The sequence below is a fragment of the Phacochoerus africanus genome, chromosome 7 (genome assembly GCF_016906955.1).
Source record: "Phacochoerus africanus isolate WHEZ1 chromosome 7, ROS_Pafr_v1, whole genome shotgun sequence".
In the NCBI taxonomy this organism is placed as follows: domain Eukaryota; kingdom Metazoa; phylum Chordata; class Mammalia; order Artiodactyla; family Suidae; genus Phacochoerus; species Phacochoerus africanus.
Genome location: NC_062550.1, coordinates 73,074,746 through 73,094,218, shown reverse-complemented (window position 1 = coordinate 73,094,218; position 19,473 = coordinate 73,074,746). Strand labels below are relative to the sequence as shown.

At 54.3% G+C, this 19,473-nt stretch overlaps 1 protein-coding gene across 8 annotated transcripts in view; it reads right to left on the bottom strand.

Annotated features, from left to right (window-relative positions):
- The window catches only part of CACNA1C (calcium voltage-gated channel subunit alpha1 C), a 434,223-nt gene that overhangs the window by 133,595 nt on the left and 281,155 nt on the right, over positions 1-19,473 (bottom strand). For 5 of the 8 annotated variants that reach the window (XM_047787908.1, XM_047787912.1, XM_047787914.1 and 2 more), the window contains exons 6-8: positions 15,964-16,122; positions 9,182-9,378; positions 2,839-2,942 (exon numbers count right to left, since the gene is read on the bottom strand). In XM_047787908.1, the coding sequence (XP_047643864.1) occupies positions 2,839-2,942; positions 9,182-9,378; positions 15,964-16,122 (460 nt within the window). The remainder of the gene's footprint in view (positions 1-2,838; positions 2,943-9,181; positions 9,379-15,963; positions 16,123-19,473) is intronic. The other 3 variants (XM_047787909.1, XM_047787915.1, XM_047787911.1) reach the window with 2 other exon arrangements.

Genomic DNA, 19,473 nt, shown 5'->3' with positions numbered 1-19,473 from the left:
AGCCACGAGGCAGTGTCCAGGCACGTCTGCTTCCTCTGGGCCTGGATATAGCATCTTAACCGTGACCTGTGGTCAGGGTGCTTTCAGGCTGTAAAATGCTTGTCCCCAGGTCCCAGGCCCCAACTCCCAGGAGAACAAGAGCTGGGTGCCCACCATCTAAGAGACCCCGGGCCCCTTGGCACCTGAAGACACATGTCCTCTCTGTTTGCAACCACTGACCACCAAAGAGTCCTGGGTCCAGGGACTTTCACCCGACTGCAGCTTCAAGTGCAATTTCCAGAATCTCAAGATCACTGTCACTGTAGTTCTAATGGGTGGGAGGCTGAGATTTCTGGAAGGAGGGTCATATAACCTGGTTCTTCATTTGTTGTTGTTGTTGTTGTTGTTGTTGTTGTTATTGTTGTTGTATAACCTGGTTTTTGAATGATTGTTACCCATCCTGAGACTTCTGAGGACCAACAGATAATGAACGTGGAACCATTAAAAAAAAAAAAAAATCCACGAGACGTCCATTAACCCCAATCCACATGGTCTTGTCAGGAACAGAGACATGTGACGAGTCCAGACATGGCCCAACCCTCCGATGACCAGAATCTCTGGATCCTGCCTTGAAAAAGGAAGCTTTGCAGAGAGCCGCTCTTCTGTCCCCATGAGCAGAGGCGCCAAGCTAGCTGGGCATCCTTGGTAACTGAGGGCGGCGTTGATGAGGACGAGTTACCGTGCTGGCTCTTAACTGGGGGACGAAGGGTGTTAGCTCCCAGCTGGTGGAGCGTGGCGGACCGGAGATGAGGCTGCGGATTCACACCGTGTGGAGTTAACCCCGTCCACCGGGTCCCACCTGTGAGAACTGAGCTCGTTTCCGCACCTAAACCTCACTTCTCTGTGGGGTGGAGATGCGCTCACATCAGCTCCCAGTATTGTCGTGGGCAGGAAGTGAGTGAATCTGCTGCAAGCTCCCAGCCCGGACCCTGACGTCGAGATCCTTACGGCTGGTGCTGTCACCCAGAGGGAATCTCCAGATATTTCTAGATGCTCCAAAAGGCTGGCCGATGCCTTGTGGGTGGCCATCCTGACTGATCAGGAGGTGGTCGTGGGCATGCATGCTCAGCCAGTACGACCCTACCTCCGGGGGTCCTCACCTCGTGCCAGCCCTCTGGACAGGCCAGGAGAGGCCCCCTTAGCCCTGCATGGGGAGGGGCTCTGTGTCCAGGCAGAGGGTGAACCAGGGCCCAGGAAGCTTTGGGAGACATGCTATGGGAGGCACGGGGCAGCAAGCAGATGTAGGGAGGTGTCCGCGGAGATGAAGAAGGGCTGAGTGGGGTCCCCAGCGGACCAGGCTTTTGGAATCCTGTGGGTCAGGCAGCCCACACACATGCTCTTGCTCAGACTTGAGAAGGGCCAAGACAGGGCCTTCAAGACCACGCTCCTGCCCCTCCACAGTCTGACTCTGTCTGCCCCGGGAGGAGGGCTCCTCTCATGAAGAGACCACTGGGCAGACACCTGCTGGGGGGCTTCGTGGTCCAGGCCTCACTCTCCACCTGAGCTTCGGGAGGAGTTCACTTGCTCAGATGGCTCCTAATCTCTTGTCTCTGTCTTTTCAGATGAGTGGCCCGCATTCAGAGGCCTTCTACACCCGGCTCGTGTAGAGCAGGGTGATGAGCTTGGTTTTTCAGCGCTTTCCTAACCAGCGCTGCCCTACACACAGGGCATTTTCCTGTGTTAGAGACAAAAAATGAAAACCCTTCCACCTTCCAGGCAGCTGACCAGGACATCTGCTGTCCCGTGTGTCACTGTCACCCTGATGGGAGGTGCTAGTTCCTGTGTGGCTGCTCGCAGCGAAGTCCTCTGGTGTGATGGACCCTCTGACAGCCCCCACCCCACTGGGAAGGGGTGAGGATGGAGTGGACTCTGTCCCTCCCCATGCCCAGGGCTGACCTCGATGCTCCTGTGGCAAGAGGGGGTGGGTGGGAGCAGTCTTCCTCCTCTGCCTACTTCCCCCGACATTCCTATCCCTGGAGACCAAGAAAAGGCTATGAAGCAGCGGCCCTTCCCCCACGTGGCAAAGGCAGAGAGTGTCACCAGGAGCCTTCAGGTGATGGCCTTGGCGTGGCCAGTGAGGAAGACAGAGGGCCCAGGAGACATCCAGCAGGGCCATGGGGCAGGGGTGGCTGTCCAGAGGTGTCCCGGCCACTTTCTAACTTCATCTGAGCAAAGGCCAAAATCAGGTGGCCTGGTACTTGGAGTCACCCAGACAGAATGAGAGGATAGCGTATTCTGTCCCTCTGCCCTCCGATGACCAATGGCTTTAAACCACTGAGTGCCCTTCCTTTCAGAGAAGGTCTGCAGACATGGACACTCAGTCTGCAACCAGGGTCAGAGAATTTGAATTGTGTCTGTTTGGCTTGTTTGCATTTTAGCTCCACTCTTCGAACCCTAGCCCGGCCAGCACTGAGGCTTCACTGCCAGCTTGCCCTGGACTGTGGTCGGCCAGGCTGCCATGTGGATTGAAGCCCACGGCCCATGGAGCTTCCTCTAGTTCCTCTGCCAAGCCCACCCCAGAAAGGGGCTTCACTGCTCCGAAGGTTCAGGGAGAAGCGTCCTGCCCACCTAGACAGCCAGGGCGATGGGGCTGGCAGGAGACAGGGGCCCAAACCAACGGGCTCATCCTGGAGCGTCTGACCTATGCCCAGCCAGGCCAAGGACATTCACTTCAAGGCTCCTGGGGCGGCCCCATGTCCCAGGTTCATCAGAGTCAGAAAAAGAATAAAGCCAGGAAGAGCAGAAAGAGTAAATGAGATAAATGGAAAAATCAAGACCTTTTTCCTCGGTCCTGCTTACCCGCTAAGGACACCGAGAACCAAGTTAAGTACAAAAAATGACCCTATGATGATTAGTGTAACAAAATAGATCCAGGGCCAGTCCCTTCCCACGGCATCATTGACCTGGAAGAACGGAACCACAGTTAGTGGGGCTCGGTCAGCGCCCAGCACGGCCCCGTCCCCCTGGCCCCGGACACCGACCAGGCAGCGCCGGGACGGGGGTCCTCCGGGTTGTCAGAGGCCAAACGGCCTGCCCAGCCAGGGATCAGAATTTGCGGCTTGATGGAGACTTTTTCTGTTTTTCCTGGAACCTGGGGCCTCGCTCAGCTGCGTCGTAAAGAGGACACAGAAACGGTCAGCTTACCCGCTCAACACACCAAGAACCAGATTTAGAACGAAAAAGGATCCAAAGATGACCAGACTGACAAAGTACACCCAGGGTAACTCGTAGCCCATGGCGTCCTGCATCTGGAAAGACAGTTAGGGGAGAGAGAGAGAGAGAGAAGCAGAGTGCGTCAAAGCGAGGAGGCAGGGAGGCTGGGAGCAGAGGCCGGGGTCCACAGTCACCAGCACCGTCTCCACTCAGACACCCTGTGACCTTGACCTGAGCTGGGAGGACCCGGGCGGCTCTCCCTCTGGGGGATCTCGCCTGGCTGTCCCTGTTGTTTCGTTTCTGGAACAGTGTTTTCCACTCCCTTGCGTAAGCTGGGTCACCTCAAGAAGTGATTTCTTCGCATGAGATGATTTTCGCTCAGTTGGGTTTATGTGGCTGATAAGTCTTCCACTGTGACCAGCCCCGCAGCCTCAGCTCTGGTGGACGAGCTGTAGGCTTGGCACCTGCAGGGACATGTGGGGAGGGGACTTCCTGGCGGGGGGGGGGGACACCCAGGTCCCAAATTTAGGGGTGGACAGCACTGTGTCATCAGCACCATAGGCCACACTTGGGCTGATGTGTTCAAGGAACAGTTCCTGTGCCTGTAATTCACCAGGTAACGGGTACGCTGAGAAGGTCACATCCTCCTGACTTTCCCAATTCCCTGAGCCACAAGCTCCTGGAATGCCCCACATCGGTGCTCCCAAAGCGTGGCCTGCGGACCACAGCCTCAGCCCAGGAACTAGTGTGAAACCGCACATCCTTGGCCCACAGGCCCTGTGGGTGAGCTGACAGAGCTGAAGTTTGAGGACTGCTGGGTTACGTCACCCTCTCCAGGGCCCAGCCTCTGAGGCACCGGCTGGCAGGTGTTGTGAGTCCCTGCACAACTCTGCGTGCTGGGCCTCCGCGTGTGGATCACTGTGCAGAGTGGTCCCCCAAGTGGAGCTAGGGACCCACACCAGAGTCACGAGGGGCTTCTGGGCCAACCCCGAGACTCTGCGAGCTTGAGTGACTCTAGGGCAAGCTGAGGTTGGGGGCCCTCTGTCAGGGTCTCACAGAGCAGAGGTGTGCTGGGATAGCACCCCACTGCCCCCAGGGCCTCTCAGGCCCCCGGGAAACATCCTCGCGCCCAGGCCTGCGGGACGGCTGTGTGTTCTTTGAGAAGAACTGACCGGTTTGAGGTGTCACCTCCCATGGCCTTCCTAAATCTATTTGTACTTCTCCGCGTGGATGAGGAACACGCCCGACGTGCAGCCGTGCAGAGCACACAGCTGTGGCCTGGCCTCGGCCGCTGTTGGAGGAAGAGGGCTCCCCACACACCCTTCCCCAGGTCACAATTCACTCTGTGTACGCGAGTGTGTGGCACATCCTGCTGCCATGCCATCTGCTCTGCTCTTCCCACGCACCGACCACTTTCCCACGGTCTAACTCACTCTTGTCCCCTGCTGGTCCTCTGTGCTAGGAGGCCAGCTGCATGAGGACCCACGTCCCCAAGTGCCCAGAACAGTGTCTCATACAGGGTAGGGCCATCCTTGCTGAACTGCCCCCTGAGCAGGGTGGACAGGGATGAGGACAGAGGGCTGGTGCCCCAGCAGCCTTCCTGGGTCAGACCTCGCCCTGCTGGTTCCTTAGGCCCTACATCTGTGAATGTTTAAGGTCAAGGAAAATGCCATCCTCCAGGCCACACATCTCTGACTCAAGGAATTCACTGGCCTCAGAGGCTTCCTGGGGCCCAGTTAGTCTGGGTGCCCATTCTTTCCAGCCACAGGCAAGGAGAGTGACGTCCAGCATCATCAGGAGTTTCCAACCCATAGAGACCCCCTAGCCAGCCTCACGGTAACCCTGTGACCCCTAAATAACCTCATGATCCATACGTAAGCTTGTGATCCCTAGGTAGCCTGATGACCTGAATGTAACCTTATGATCCCTAGGTAACCTCGTGACCCACAGATGCCCCATGAAGGGCCAGGGTGGCATCCAGGGATGCACGGCCTCCCCCTGACCCTCTTCTACCTGCTGGTTTCATCCCAGGCTGCGGGCTGGCCTCTTGGAGGGTCAACATGGGGGGTCACAGGTGTGCGTGGGAGGTGGCTGGACAGGTGAGGGGTCCTGGGGGCCCCCACAGCCCTGAGCAGCACGAGGGGACTCAGTCTGGTCTGGCTGGCTCTGGCCTCCTGTTTCTCTCTTGCTTTGCTACATGCTCTAGACGGCCCGGGGGGACCGCATGAGGTGCAGGTGGCTCTGAAATAGGGCAGTGTGGGAGCAGAGATTGACGGCTTAAATCAGCTGGAGAAGAGCTAGCTGCTGAGAATAAAAGAGTAAATAGAGCCATATTTTAAAAAATGGCCCAGGTTGCTGACACCCTGACTTAGAGATGAAGAAGGATAGGCCTCCTCAAAGCACTGAAGCCAGACATTTCCTGGCCGCCTGGGAAGTCACCTGGAGAGGCTCTGGCATTGCCACCTACAGCCCCCGGGCCTCCGGGCGGGGACCAGGCTTTGCTCAAACACACGCCTTGCTCTTCCCCCACATATAATTCCCAGAGGGAACCATAGCCTTGAACCTTCAAATGCAAACAACACGTCTTCCCCCAAACAAAGCGCCGGAGGGACATCAATTCCAGCCCTATTTCCTTGGGCCGCTCTGCAGCCCAGCCCATTCCGAGAGCTTTCCAGGCCGGCACGTTCCCCTCAAAGGTCCAGCACAGGTGCTGTGGATCCTAAGGACTGAGCAGCTCAAGGGGCAGGAGGTGTGAGCCTGAAAAAAGTCACAGCATGTTACAGGGACTGTCATCTGAGGGCGGGTCTGCTCTGGCTGAAAGCCAGTGCCCAGGGAGATGGCCAAACAAGCTCAGGAGTGCCGAGACCTTTGGCCCCTGCCACCTTGCTGCAGGACATGGGGTCCGGCCGCAGTCACTGGGGTGGCCGGGGTGTTTCTTGGATCTGTTAGGAACCCAAAGCACTGTCCTCTCCAGGTTCCAAATGTCATAAAGCTGGCTTTTCCTTCTCTCCTGCTCCACATCCAGCTCAGGGCCAGCGAAAGCCCACCCCCTCCAGGAAGCTCTCCTGCTCTCATTGAGCCCAGCCTGTGTGGGAGCCACCTTCTTCTGTGTCCCCGTCTCTCTAGTTAGACCCAAACTCCTTGAGTGCGGGCCTGGGGACACAGTAAACACTCACTAAATGTTTGTTAAATTGAATTACTGAGTAATAAGGACTCATCTAATGCCAGCGAAATGAATAAAACAAAACCTAATAAGTAAATAAATAATAGCTCTGAGAGATGTGAATTCTCCTTCTTAATATGTTTATAAATCAAGGGCTTATTGTTTAGGTAACAAGTTCTCCGTTTAAAGCAGCATGGGTGCTAAGTGTTAACGCTCTAACCGAGGCAGATTCAAGGTTAAGGGCCAGAGGGTGCTGTGGAAACCTGATCCCCATAAGGGCCCCCTTCCGAGGGGAAGATGTGGCCACCCACCTTCCACAGAAACCGCCTCCTGGACGGGCTTTGCCCAGGGGCATCCAAGCAGCATCACGTGGATGCCTGCGTTAGACTCTGAGGGAGCCTAACCCCAGCTGGGGTGGGAGGAACCCCTGGGAGCTGTGCAGACACAGACTCTGGGGCCTGACCTTGAGCTTGCCATCCCACGGCCCCTCCCCATCAGAAAGCTACATGTCTTAGGCCACAGCACGCTGAGATCTGAGAATCTGAGTCTGGAGACAGAACCTAGCGGCAAGAAGGAGGAGTCTGCAGGGGAGAGAGGCAGAGGCAGAGGGAGGAGAAAGGGAGAGATGTCCGGGAAAGGTCGGAACGAGAGGAACTGTCTGAAGCAGGCGCCCTGGGCTTGGAGCCCCTTCCCTCATGAACACCCATGAGGGGACTTCATTTTGGTTCCAGGGGTATGTGTGTAGGTGTGCACGCAGGCATATATGTGCACACACATGCACACACACAGGCATGGCCGTCGAGAAGGGGTGCTGAGAACATCGGGGCGAGGCTGGGCTGCCAGCCCAGGGCTGCCCCTCACCTCTGATGCTCTCCATTCCTGCCTGAGCCTGTCACCTCCTTGCCAACCCACCCCCACCCACGGGGGGGAAAGCACAACACAGCTGCTGAAAATTGGCGGTTGCCATGTGTGCTCCTTGCCCCCACTCTGGCTGTCATGGCGACAGTGCTTCCCTTGGGCACATCTGGCTGGGGAGGGGGTGTACCAATGGCTGAGCTGATGGGGGAAAGGGTAGGAAGGAGCCATCAGCAAAGCAAACCACACCTACTCCCCCAGCCCACACCCACCCTGATGCCACAGGAGGCATTTCCAAAGCAACTCAAGGTGGGTCTGAAGCTCACGGGCTGAGGCCCCAAAGCCCAGTCCCACACAACCACATCTTCCATGGCCCCTCTGCAGAGGGCACTTCTGTTCTGGGCTGGCCAGAGGGACCGGCCAAGGTGGAAGGACCAGTGAGGGCCACTTTAGATTTCGATCTGCTTCGCTGAATGAAATTAAGTTTGCCTAGATGCAGTCGGCTCAACTCTCTTTATTGCACAAATTATTCAAAACCAAGTTCTTATTGAGTAGAAGCATGGGAGGGAGAGAGGGGTGACCTCTGTGGTTTGGGGGTAAGTGTTACAACATGGCTGCTCTGCAGGGCAGGGCTATAGCAGCAACACCACTGCTCAGTTCCCTATACTGAGCTGGGTGTTGTCTGAACACTCAGGACCCAAGGCACCCAGCAAGCAAGGACAGCTTGATACCATTTGCAGGTACAAGGCACTTGGGCAAGTTTCAGCTGGTCCTTGGCAGAGAGGGATGCATGTCATGGCAGTACTGGGCCGACTCTAACCCGAGAACTGAGGGAAAGGGACTTTTGAGTTGCTGAGAAGCAATTTAGAAGGACAATGCCCACAATGCACAGAACAGCTCAGAGGCATTCCAGAATGTCTCCCCTGGTCTGGGAAGGTCCATGCCTGCCCTGGCATTGGCTCCTCTGTCTGGCAGCTGGGCCCCTGGGGAGCCATCTGCACCCCTGTCCACCCTGAGCAGGCTCTGGGATGGTTCTCAGGATGGCTAAATCCATTCGGCTATTAGCAAAACACTGGGCGTGATGGTATTTTCAAGGTTGGCAATAAGCATCTTTTCTACTCGGATGCTGAAGCACAGCACAGGGCTCTCTGGCAAGTCATTTCTCACGCTGAAGTACGAGATACGACAAAAAATTACACTTTCTGGAGTTTTTACAAATAATGGACCCGAGTCTGCCAGAATGGAGACAGATCAAATATGGTGTGTTTGCTCGTGGGACAGGCTTATGAAAAGCTGGCACCCCAACAGCTCAAGTGCTGGCAAAGTAGTGTCAGCTGCCGGATGATAAGAGGGGCATCTTTAAGGTAAGAGGAGATTTATTGTTCATTGGCTGGCACCCAAGAAGTGGCATTTTTGAACGAGCATCATACAACCAAAGGAGTGTTTTGTCAGCAGTGAAAATGATGGCTGTGCATTTGTTAGATGGACTATTCTGCTATAACAAGGTAAGACTAACATGAGATATAAAAACACAATAGCCTGCCATGATGCCAACACAGCTCAATCCAAATGGCTTCCTCTTAGAAGACCACGCCTGCCTTTTCTTTTTAGCCCTAGAAATTAAACATTGTGTCCTCCAGCTGTCTTCTGGGGGCAGAGGCAGGATGTGGATGGGAAGGAGCCCTAAAGCGACATGGAGAACCATCGGGTCTGGAAGGGCCTGTCCCTCCCGGGGCGGGGGCTGCATGCCAGCGATTCTCTCTATGGAGAACAAAGAAGGCCCTTCTCCTGGACTGATGGTTACAGAGGGACTCATCAGGGTGCAAGTCTCATACTTTGTTTCTCAGGCAGACCTGGAAGAAGCTGATGGCCTCCATCAGCCATGCCACCCCATGCCCTGGGGGGGACGGGCAGACGGGTGTCCAGGGACAGCCGGCAGCCTCCCGCCTCCGCCCGACCCGAGCCACGTACCCAGTAGAGCACGTCGGTCCAGCCCTCCATGGTGATGCACTGGAACACGGTCAGCATGGCGAAGGCAAAGTTGTCGAAGTTGGTGATGCCGTGCTTGGGCCCGTCCCAGCCTGGCTTGCACACTGTGCCATTCTGGCACTGCCGCCCGTGGCCCGTCTCCAGAGCACAGGGGGAGGGGTCGTCTTCTGCTGGAACATCTCAAATGGCCGGGGTGGGGAAAGAGAAGGAAGCAGAGGGCGGGGAGAAGGACGGGCAGAGAAAGGAGAGAGAAGTTAGGGAGAAAAGTGACCGGAGAGGCTGGTGAGACGGCGGACGACCACAGTGACAACACAGAACAGGCTTACGCCAATGCTCCAAACATGAAGCAAACAAGACAAGGCACTAGGTATTCATGGTGGGCTGCCATTGATGGAGCTCAGTGCTTTCAACTGATGGTTGGGAAACACTTTTAACCTTGGCCATGGACCTGAAAGACAGGAGAGCCTGGCCAATGGCCACGGAGCAGATAACTGAGACAACCACTCTGGCGGCAAAGTTGCCGCTGCAGAGTCTGCATCCAGCCCGGACACGAACGCCACGGTTGTGTTCGGTGCGTGCCGCATGGAGCCTTGCAGATGACCCAGGCTCGCCAGCCACAGCACCTCTCAGAGGAGAAGAGCCTTCTTGACTTCCGATCAGGACAGAGTGGCCATGGGTGTCGGGGAGGGCGCTCCCCAGGTATGGAGTATTCTTGGATTTTTCAGGATACAGAGTAACAACATCTACCGTGACGGCAGGCAGTGCTTGGGCTGTGCCACACGCCAGGAGAGCTGCCAGGGAATTGGCGAGTTAAGATGTTTTTTGTGTGGAGATCACTGGGAAATTGAAATGAGACTTGCCTAGCTAAACATGTCCATTTTGGTAAAATCCTGAGAGAGTCTCCATCCCAACTATGGGAGGTAACAACGTGGAATTTGCAGAAATTTGTGAAATTAAGGACACAGTCTCATGCATGCAGAAAGAAACAGTAGTCAGAGAATAGATCTTATTCCTAACAAACACACGGCAGCCCCTGGCAGCAGTGAAGCTGTGTCCCCAGAGAGGCCCACCCATGTCCTCTCTGGTTTCAGAGCAATCAGGTGTCAAGGACCTCTGCAAGGGAGATGGTTCATTGGTGGCTGTTTTCTCAGTTGGGACTGGAGCTGGTCACTCCCCAGAGGAAGGCAGCAGAGAAATATGAACGCTTAAGTAAGAGGTAACTCTCAGAGGCCTGGAATTGAACCCTGTGGTTGGAGACATGCTGGCTGGTGTGCTGTGCCTTTTTCCCTTTCTCGCTCTTTCCCACAGCCTCACTGATACAAAACCTACACGCTTTACAAGTCATCAGCGAACACAGACAGCTCAGTTATGTTCTGTAAACTTCTAGAGTTGTGAAGCTGTCACCATGACCCACTTGGAAATGCTTCTATCATCCCAGGTTGCCGAGGCCCTGTCTGCATCAGCCCCCACTCCCCCCAGCCCTGCCTTCCGAGGGGTTTCACACCCTAGGTGACCATCCTCCTGCAGCAGCGTCGTGCTCGGAGGGTCAGAGGAGTCTGTTCCTTTCTGCGGCCACATATTCACTGTGCGCTTATCCGGTCACCTGCTGATGGGCAGTGTGTCGATTCCAGGCTGGGGCCCCCGTGAGCAGTGGGGCTTCCAGCTGGGTCCAGGCCTGCGCAGTGACCGAGGAGACCCCCAGGCCCTGCAGCACATGGGAAGGATGATGTCTGCACTGTTTCCTGCTCCAGGCTCTGGCCCTCAGGAGGCCTCCATTCCTGTACCTGAATTCCAGTCACCGTTTTTTTGAAATCACTGGCAATTTGGATGTGAGATTAAATAATGGGAAGCAACAAAAGGATAGAAACTGAAAAGCGAATCTCAAACCTAAGGAATGCATACAAGCGTGGATATCGAGCGTCTGAAAATTGAGAGGAGGTGGACTGGAAAGGCAAGAAGCAAACAGATCGTAAATTCTGTGCTGTACTCCCCCACCTGGGGATGGCATTCTAGAATGATGGGTTCAGTCACTGCGACCAACGTGCTGGGATGATGAAAGATAAGGCAAAAGGAGAGAGTGAACAAAATAGAGGGAAGCATACGTTTCCTTTTCGCCAGTCTTGCTTTCTGGGGCAATACAGATGCTGCTAATCTCTGCACTGTGACTGCTAATCTGACAGCTTTCGCAGCATTCTCCATTCCTAAAAACAGGGAGACGCTGGAAAAGGTGGAGGTTGCCAAAGTGAGCTCTGAGTGTCCTCACAGAAGGAAAACGTATTTGGGGGTTTTACAAAGGTATCTGTTGAAAAGAAAATGGCATCCAGCGGAATGTGAATTTTTTTTTTCTTTTCTTTATGGCTGCACCCGCAGCATATGAAAGTTCCCAGGCTAGGGGTCAAATTGGAGCTGTAGCTGCTGGTCTATGACATAGCCATAGCAACGCCAGATCCTTAATCCACTGAGCAAAGCCAGTGACTGAACCTGCATCCTCACAGAGATAGCATCCGGTTCTCAACCCACTGAGCCACAAGGGGAACTCCCAGGGGACGTGATCTCATTAATAAAGGAGAAAAGATGAGATTCAGAAGGATGCTCTAAGGGCTCAAGTGCTACTCTGCTAGTTTAAATCTGTCTCCAACAATTTTAAAAGATTTGGGAACAATTAAGGAGCAATAATGATCCGGTAAAAATAGGTGTCTATAAAAAGCACTAAAGGGGACACTTGCAAAATGTGAACACACGCAAGTTCACAGGTCCTGGCAACATGCACTCAACGGTGAGGAAAAATGAGCTGGAAGGTGAAAATGTGTTGGTTTCTCCTTCAGAGCCATGAAGACCCGGGGAGGAAAGTGGGAGCGGGAGGTGGGCTCTCTGTTTTAAAACAGAAGTGAAGAGAGGTAGTTGTTCCAGAAAGTCCAAATCCAGTGTGTGGTAAAATTACAGAGGCACAGATCAGGAGAGGTTTTGGAAGTGCAGTTCATTCCAACAAGGACACAGAATCTGGGAGCACGCCAGTTAGGGGTTCCAAGAAGAAATCGCCAAAGACAAAACCAATTACTTTTTTTAGGACCCAACCTTAAGGAGTGAATAGAATGAAAGTGATTTCATTTCTGGGCTTCGGCCAACCAATTCTATGCCAGTCTCGGGGGTAATTACTGTGCCTGGGAGAGCTATCCAGTGGCCTGGCTCAGAGCACGACCAAACAGATGGGCCAAGCAGAAACAAAGAGCACGGACATATGGCGCTGTATCTGTTGAGGAACAAGGCAGGCGCCTCGCAAATGCCTTGGGGATGGAGGAAATCGCCTCTTCTGAGACCACGTCCTCAGGGGCCGGAAGGGGAAGCCTGGAGGCAGAACAACGTTTCAGGGCAGCTCTAGAGCTTTCTTGCACGGATTTGATAAGAAGCATGGCTCAAAATCCAGCGTATTCTAAAATCTACAAGTACACAAAATAAGTGCAAAGTGTAAAAATTATTGTTATTATTTGCTTTTTAGGGCTGCACCCTGTGGCATATGGGGGTTCCCAGGCTAGGGGTTGAATGGGAGCTACAGCTGCTGGCCTACACCACAGCCACAGTAGTGTCAGATCCAAGCTGTGTCTGTGACCTACACCACAGCTCACGGCAATGCCAGATCCTTAACCCACTGAGTGAGGCCATGGATTGAACCCACGACCTCCTGGTTCCTAGTTGATTTTGTTTCCGCTGTGTCACGACAGGAACTCCAAGAGTGTTAAAATTATTTGATGTTCATTCCATTAAAAAAAATCAAATCAGACACAACTTAGAATAGATTTACAAGGAGATCCTGCTGAATAGCATTGAGAACTTTGTCTAGATACTCATGTTGCAACAGAAGAAAGGCTGGGGGAAAAATGTAATTGTAATGTATACATGTAAGGATAACCTGACCCCCTTGCTGTACAGTGGGAAAAAAAAAAAATCAAGAGTAGGACACACAAGTTTGTTTGCATAGTCTAAGTCTGCAGAAAAATACAGTGATTCACTCCAAAGTCTAAAGTTAAAAAAAAAATGACCCCACCCATTCCGAAGGTAATGCAACCGTCTCCCAAATGGGCGGGGACTGGGTTTGAGGATCGTGGGTTCCTGGTCACTCCCTGGCTGTGCCAAGTGCTCCCAGATCCCTGCACAGGACTCTCTTCTTCAGCATTAGGCACGGGGCTAGAAGGGGCCCACAGCAGCGGGGTCATGTTCCATTGGGAGTGATGAGAGGGTCCCTGGACCATCATCAGATGCAGGTGCAGGTGCACGGTGGTCAGTGAGCTCTGAGTGCAGGGTGCAGGCAGGAGAGGCTGCTGCTGCCAGTGTCCCGGCCACACCTGGCAGGAAGGCTGGCTCCATGCACTGCAAGGTCACCTTCCCGGCGGGGCTCTTCTCGGGGGCACGTCCCTGGTGTCTGTTTTTGGATACTCCGGCTCTCTGGGCCGGTGGCCCTTCCGTGATGGGGGCCAACTTCTCTTCTGAACTCAGTGGGGGAAGGTAACCCATCACGTAAATAACCGGGGGTGTTTTCTGGGAGGAAGCAGGTGGTGTTTACATACTTTCCTGGTCATGTTTACTTTCGGGGTGGACAGCAGCATGGCCCCAGGTTGGCCACCCCATTTGGCTGGGGCAGTTCTGATCGGTTTCCTAACAGCAGGGAGGCCACTGCAGGTTTGAGCAGACTGGTTCCCCGGGCTGCCCTGTCCGGCTCCAGCACAGAGGCTCTCATCACCCTGTCCATCACACCCACCCTTTTCTTGCCCTTCGAGACCACTGACGGTCTGACCTCAAAGTCAGAGACCTCCAGGACGTGGGGCTGTGCTGGCACAGGCCCCCATGGGATCTGGCTGCTGCTGAAACCCATTCCTGCCCTTTTCCCTGTTGGGTGGCAGAAACCAGGGGGCCATGGATGAGAGCTACACAGTTACCCAGAGCTGCTGAACTGATGGGGACTTTGCACTGCCACACGCCCACCTGCCTGAGATGTTTGGGTCAACAGGTCATTGATCAATTCTTTTTTTTTTTTTTTTGTCTTTTCTAGGGCCGCACCCACAGCATGTGGAGGTTCCTAGGCTAGGGGTCCGATGAGAGCCGTAGTTGCCAGGCTACACCAGAGCCACAGCAACATCAGATCTGAGCCACATCTGTGACCTACACCACAGCTCATAGCAACGCTGGATCCTTAACCCACTGAGCGAGGCCAGGGATCGAACCTCCAACCTCATGGTTCCTGGTCAGATTCATTAACCACTGCGCCATGACGGGAACTCCCTTTTTGTCTTTTTTTGTTGTTGTTGATCATTTCAATACATTGTCATCAACTTCAGACATTCTCCAGCCGGCTCTTTAGCAGGTTTGAGAATGAGCTCTAAGGAAGCCACATAATTAACATAAATATATTGTTTCAGGGCAGCTACAGCTTGAGGTGAACAAAAGGAAGGATTTGAATTACAGGACAGAATATTACTCATTGCATTATTGGGTATTTAAGCAAGAATGGAAATCTCAGAATTTTAACTAAAGTCAAGACCTAATTCCTTTAATTTTAAAGAGCTGTTTTTTTTTTTTTAATGTGACAGTTTATTTTATATAATTATGATCCAAGTAATTTGGAAATTCTCTCCACAGTGGAAAAAATGGTCTCCTCTTAGATTGCATTAAAAAAGTAAAAACAAGTATGAGTCTGTGACTACAGGTTTAGAGTATGGGCTTTTTTGTTTTGATTGTGGCCATGTGCAAAGGCCCAGACAATCCACCCCATCAAACCAGATCACACCAGCTGGGTGTGAAGTGGAATAATCCACTTAAATCCTTCTAGTCCGGATGCTTCCCGCCTTAGCACCCCCACCCCCACCAGAGCAGGGGGTCAAATTTAACTCACTGCCTGGGCTGAGTGGGAGCAAGGAGCAGTGGACACGGAGGGAAATGAGGGCCATCAATGCTTCAGACAGATGTACCCCTTTTTCCACCAAGATGCCAAAAACTAAGATGAAAGATTTGTGTGTGTGTGTGAAAAAAAGTCACATAAATTTAACACTGCTAACCCCTTTGGGGTTATTTTTTCAACAAAATTTTTGCGTTAAATTACGTGATATGCCTGCTTAACAGCCCTGTCAATGTCTGTCTAAATGCCTTTTAAAAGGTCAAGCTGAGAGTTTAGTGACTTAGGATAGCATTTGTCCCACACCCCACAAGCCCACACTCCAGTCCTGCCAGGCAGGCCCAGTGAGCAGCACTGAGTTTGCAGAAAGAGCTCACACAGAGGGGTCTCAGGTAGGACAGGGCTGGGAATGTCCTGAGGGACAGCCACACCTCCCGGAGGTCTGCCCGCCCCCAGAAGGGGGGCCTCCAACAGGAAGTAGAAACCGGGCAGATGGAGCAGTCCGGTCACCCCAGAAGGTGAGAAGGACCCAGGTTGTGACGGGAGAGTCCACCAGCCGAGGGCAGAGGCCCCCCAGAGGGGACTTGTGATGACAAGCCACTCGGGGGACGAGGGCAGAGACACAGCCTCCAGGTTAGTTCTGATTCTTTAAAACCATTCGCTTCCTTTAAAGAGTGCTCAGCAGTGCCGGACAGAGCGTGCATTTAGCTATTTTAACAGAGATTCACTTTTAGTAAGAAACAAACATTAGAAATGAGAGAGAAAAGTACAGTCCCCACTTCTCTCTGGGCAGTGGGACCAGGGGCAGGGCCCTTCCTCCCCAGCTCATGGGCGGGGGTAGGGCCATTGCGTGGATGGTCCCAGCCAGGCCCCTCCTTACCTGGGACGCCCTCCTGGTTGTAGCAGGTCTTGTGCATCTTCCCCATGAAGAGCTCCAGGCCGATGATGGCGTAGATGATGATGACAAAGAGCACGAGCAGGGCGATGTGCAGCAGGGGGACCATGGCCTTGATAATGGAGTTCAGGACCACCTGGAGGCCTGAAAGACAAAGCCCCGCTGTCCGCACACCGCCCTCTGGAGCCGCGCGTCTGCTCTGCTGGCAGCTGTCTCTCCGAGTCTTAAGTGAGGAACGAGAGGCCCCAGGCTATGGAGTCAGAGGGATGCGGGGGCGGGGAGTGGCGGGGGGGGGGGCTGCGATCTACATCCAGGGGGCCTGACTCCCAGCTCCCTGGGAGCCACAGGCACACGGAAGGACGTTGGATACAGGCTGTTCTGTCCGGAACTGTGGGATTTCGAATCCCCCATCCAGAGACCACCTAGCATCTTCTAGGAGCAGTGCTCAGCACAGTGAGAGCCCCTAGACCAGAGGCAGCCATGGGGGCTTCCTTATTACCCAAGGAGGGAGTCACTGGAGCCCATGCTGACTGTCAGCCGAAAGCAGGGCTTAGCCCGGTTGTGCGACGTCCAGAGGTGGGGGTTGCCTTTGCTGAAACTGACTCCCCTTGGGATACCTCTGGGTGACGGCCTGCCTGGGTGATGGCCTCCATTCAAAAACCCCACTGAACCGTGCATTTTAAAATGGCTGAACGGGAAACTGTGCTTTGCATAAAATACCACAATAACTTTTTTTTTTTTTAATGTATCCAGATCCCTTCGGGGGAAAAAGTAAATAAAAATGTTCTTTAGCAATGGGCCTTGTCGGAGCACCCCAGGGGTCTGCAGGCTTGCACTGTTGTCTACAGAGACTCGGCCCTCTTACTTAAAAGCTAAACCATGAATAACACCCCAGAATGTCCATTGTTTAAAGGAGATGTCACATCTGCTCATCTGTAAATGGCAGAGGGGTCATGCCAGCAAGGCCCCCGGAGCTCCCCCAGGCTCCAGAAAACCTTCCACCAACAGGGATGCACTGTCTCCATGTGCCAGGGCAGAAGTGGGGGAGGCCAGGCTGCCCTCCTCACCTCCAGGCCGGTTGTGCAGAGGACACCCCCCACCAGGGGGCTGCCTCGGGCACGCGGACAGCAGGACCCACACTCTGAGTCCCAGCCCATGGGCACTTTTGGGGTCTCTGACTCATCCCCAGCATGGGCATCTTTCCACCTCTCCATGCTCACCCACAGCGCTGGGCACTGCTGGAAGAAGGCTGGGCACCCCTCCCAGCCCTGGAGTGGTCTCGGGGCTTCGTCATCTGGAGGGGTGTCCACTCGTCTAAATGGGAGAACTCCCCAGCTACTAAGCCGAGCTGGGGAAGGGGGAAACACGAGGAAAGCTGGAATAATTTTACCTGCAAATCCATGGGAGGGATTTGTGCCTCCCATTAGAACAAGATGCTTTTGGATCCAAATGATTCCATTAATTAGCAAGTTGTATACACACCGTTAAAGCATGTGGAGCCCAGGAGGACGGTGACCGCTGGGCGGCAGGTCACCTTCGGGGTTGTCTGCTGGCAGGAGTGCCCTGATGCTGCTCCCAGGGGTGGGGTGGGCACGGAGGTCCCTTCATCCCACCACCCAGGCCAGAAGGGGCTCTGCTCCCAGGTCTCACACGGCAAGAGAACAGGGGTGGTGGGGAGAACAAATGGGGGGGCACGGATGGGGTTGGGGCACGGGATGCAGCAGCCCTTCCTGCCCTTCTAGGCCCTGGGAGGTCCACCCACCTCCTCCCAGCCCCTCACTCTCTGGACTCAAATGCACATGCTTCTCCCATCAGCCAGTGCTACTCTCTCGGCTGGAACGCTTTTCCGTAACCACCTCCTCCTTCTCCCTCCGCTCTCTGCCGAGGCATCCCCCTCTTCTGGGCAGCCTTCCCCGAGCTCCCAGACCAGAGACGTCTCCTTTCTTCTATGTCTTCTTGGGACCACTTCCTGGGTTACCTGTTCATTAAGAGGTTTTTGAGCATTTACACCCGTCTCTTGTGTTGGGCCGTTCCGGGCAGCTGGAACTGGGCTCTTTTGGCCATCTTATCACGAGGTCTGATCCTGATCACAGTCTAGCGCACTAGAGCTCTGGGCTTTGCGGCCCCACGGCCTGGCTGGCAGGCAGCTTTGCAGACTGACAGGTGAGCTTCTGGGGCCCACAGGCCCAGTGGACACTTCGCAGGCTGCAAAGGGCCCAAAGGACGTGGAAGCAGCCGTAAGGGTGTCAGAATTCCCCCTCGATGTGTCCCCTCCCATCCCTGTCCCCACCCTGAGCACCAAGACCAGCCCCTGTTCTCCAGGATCCTCCCTCCAACGCTTCCCTCCTGCCAGCTTGATTTCGCAGTGCTTTAGACAAGTAGAAATAACTTTATTGTATAGATAATACACACTCATTATAGGGAAATAACAGAGAAATTGGAAATCAGGGAAGCAGGAAGAAGGAAGAACCCATTCATGTCCCACTACCCAGAGGGAGCCGCTGACAGTCTGTACTTTGGATGCGGGTCCCTGGTGTTGGTCACTGGATGAGCTGTCTCCCTGCCATCGGTTCTGCCTAGTCTTCCTGCTGTGGTTGGACGTCTCTTCCCAAACCACAAGTTGGAATGTGTCACCTCCCTGACAAGCCCTCCAGTGACACCCTGTCACCTGCCTCCGTCCAGTCCTCTGACTGCAGCTCACACCTCACACTCTGGCCACAACCATGCCCTGAGCTTCTGCAGCCACAGGCCTCCCAGTCTCAGCACGTGCTATTCTCGCACTGGGCGCTGGGCCCTGCCCGACTGAGCGCCCTGGAGCCTCATGTCCTTTCATCTCTGTTGCTCGGCACAGAGGAGGGATCCAGCGCCCAGGCTGCCTTCAGAAGACAGAAGCCACGCCACTCAAGGGTCTTCAGAAGAAAGAGGTGTATCATCAGGGAAGGAGCAGTCCTGGAGCAGGAAAAGCATAGGCACGGAGGAGCTGTCGACAACCCCCCACCTCCAACCCACTGCTTTGAAGAGGAGGAGGTGGTGGAGTTCATTGTAACCACAGGAATGGAACCAGGACTGTCCAGAAAGATTTAGGTTCAACACCAATAGAAACTGTCCAAGAAACAGACCTAAGATGGAGCAGGAGGCTCTAAGAGGTAGTGAGCTCCCTGTTCTCAGAGGTATGCAAGCACTGACTGAAGAGGCTTTGGGGAGACATGCCTGGTGGGGACTTGGCCAGTGGAGGAAGGACAGCCCTGGGGCCCTGAAACCCGCAGCCCTCTTTAACGTGTTATGGACTTATCGGGGGTGAGGCAATGGTTCCGTTTCCTCCTGGCATGACCTAGTGAAGTAGGCATGTCATTAACTGTACGTGCAGGGAAGAGCAAGTTCTGGAGGGGTTGATGGCCTGTCTGCGGTGTCCCAGCTGGTGAGGGGTGGCGTGGGGTTCAGTGCCAAGTGGCCTGACTCCACGTCCCAGGGCCTGAGGACGGTGCTAAGTGCCTC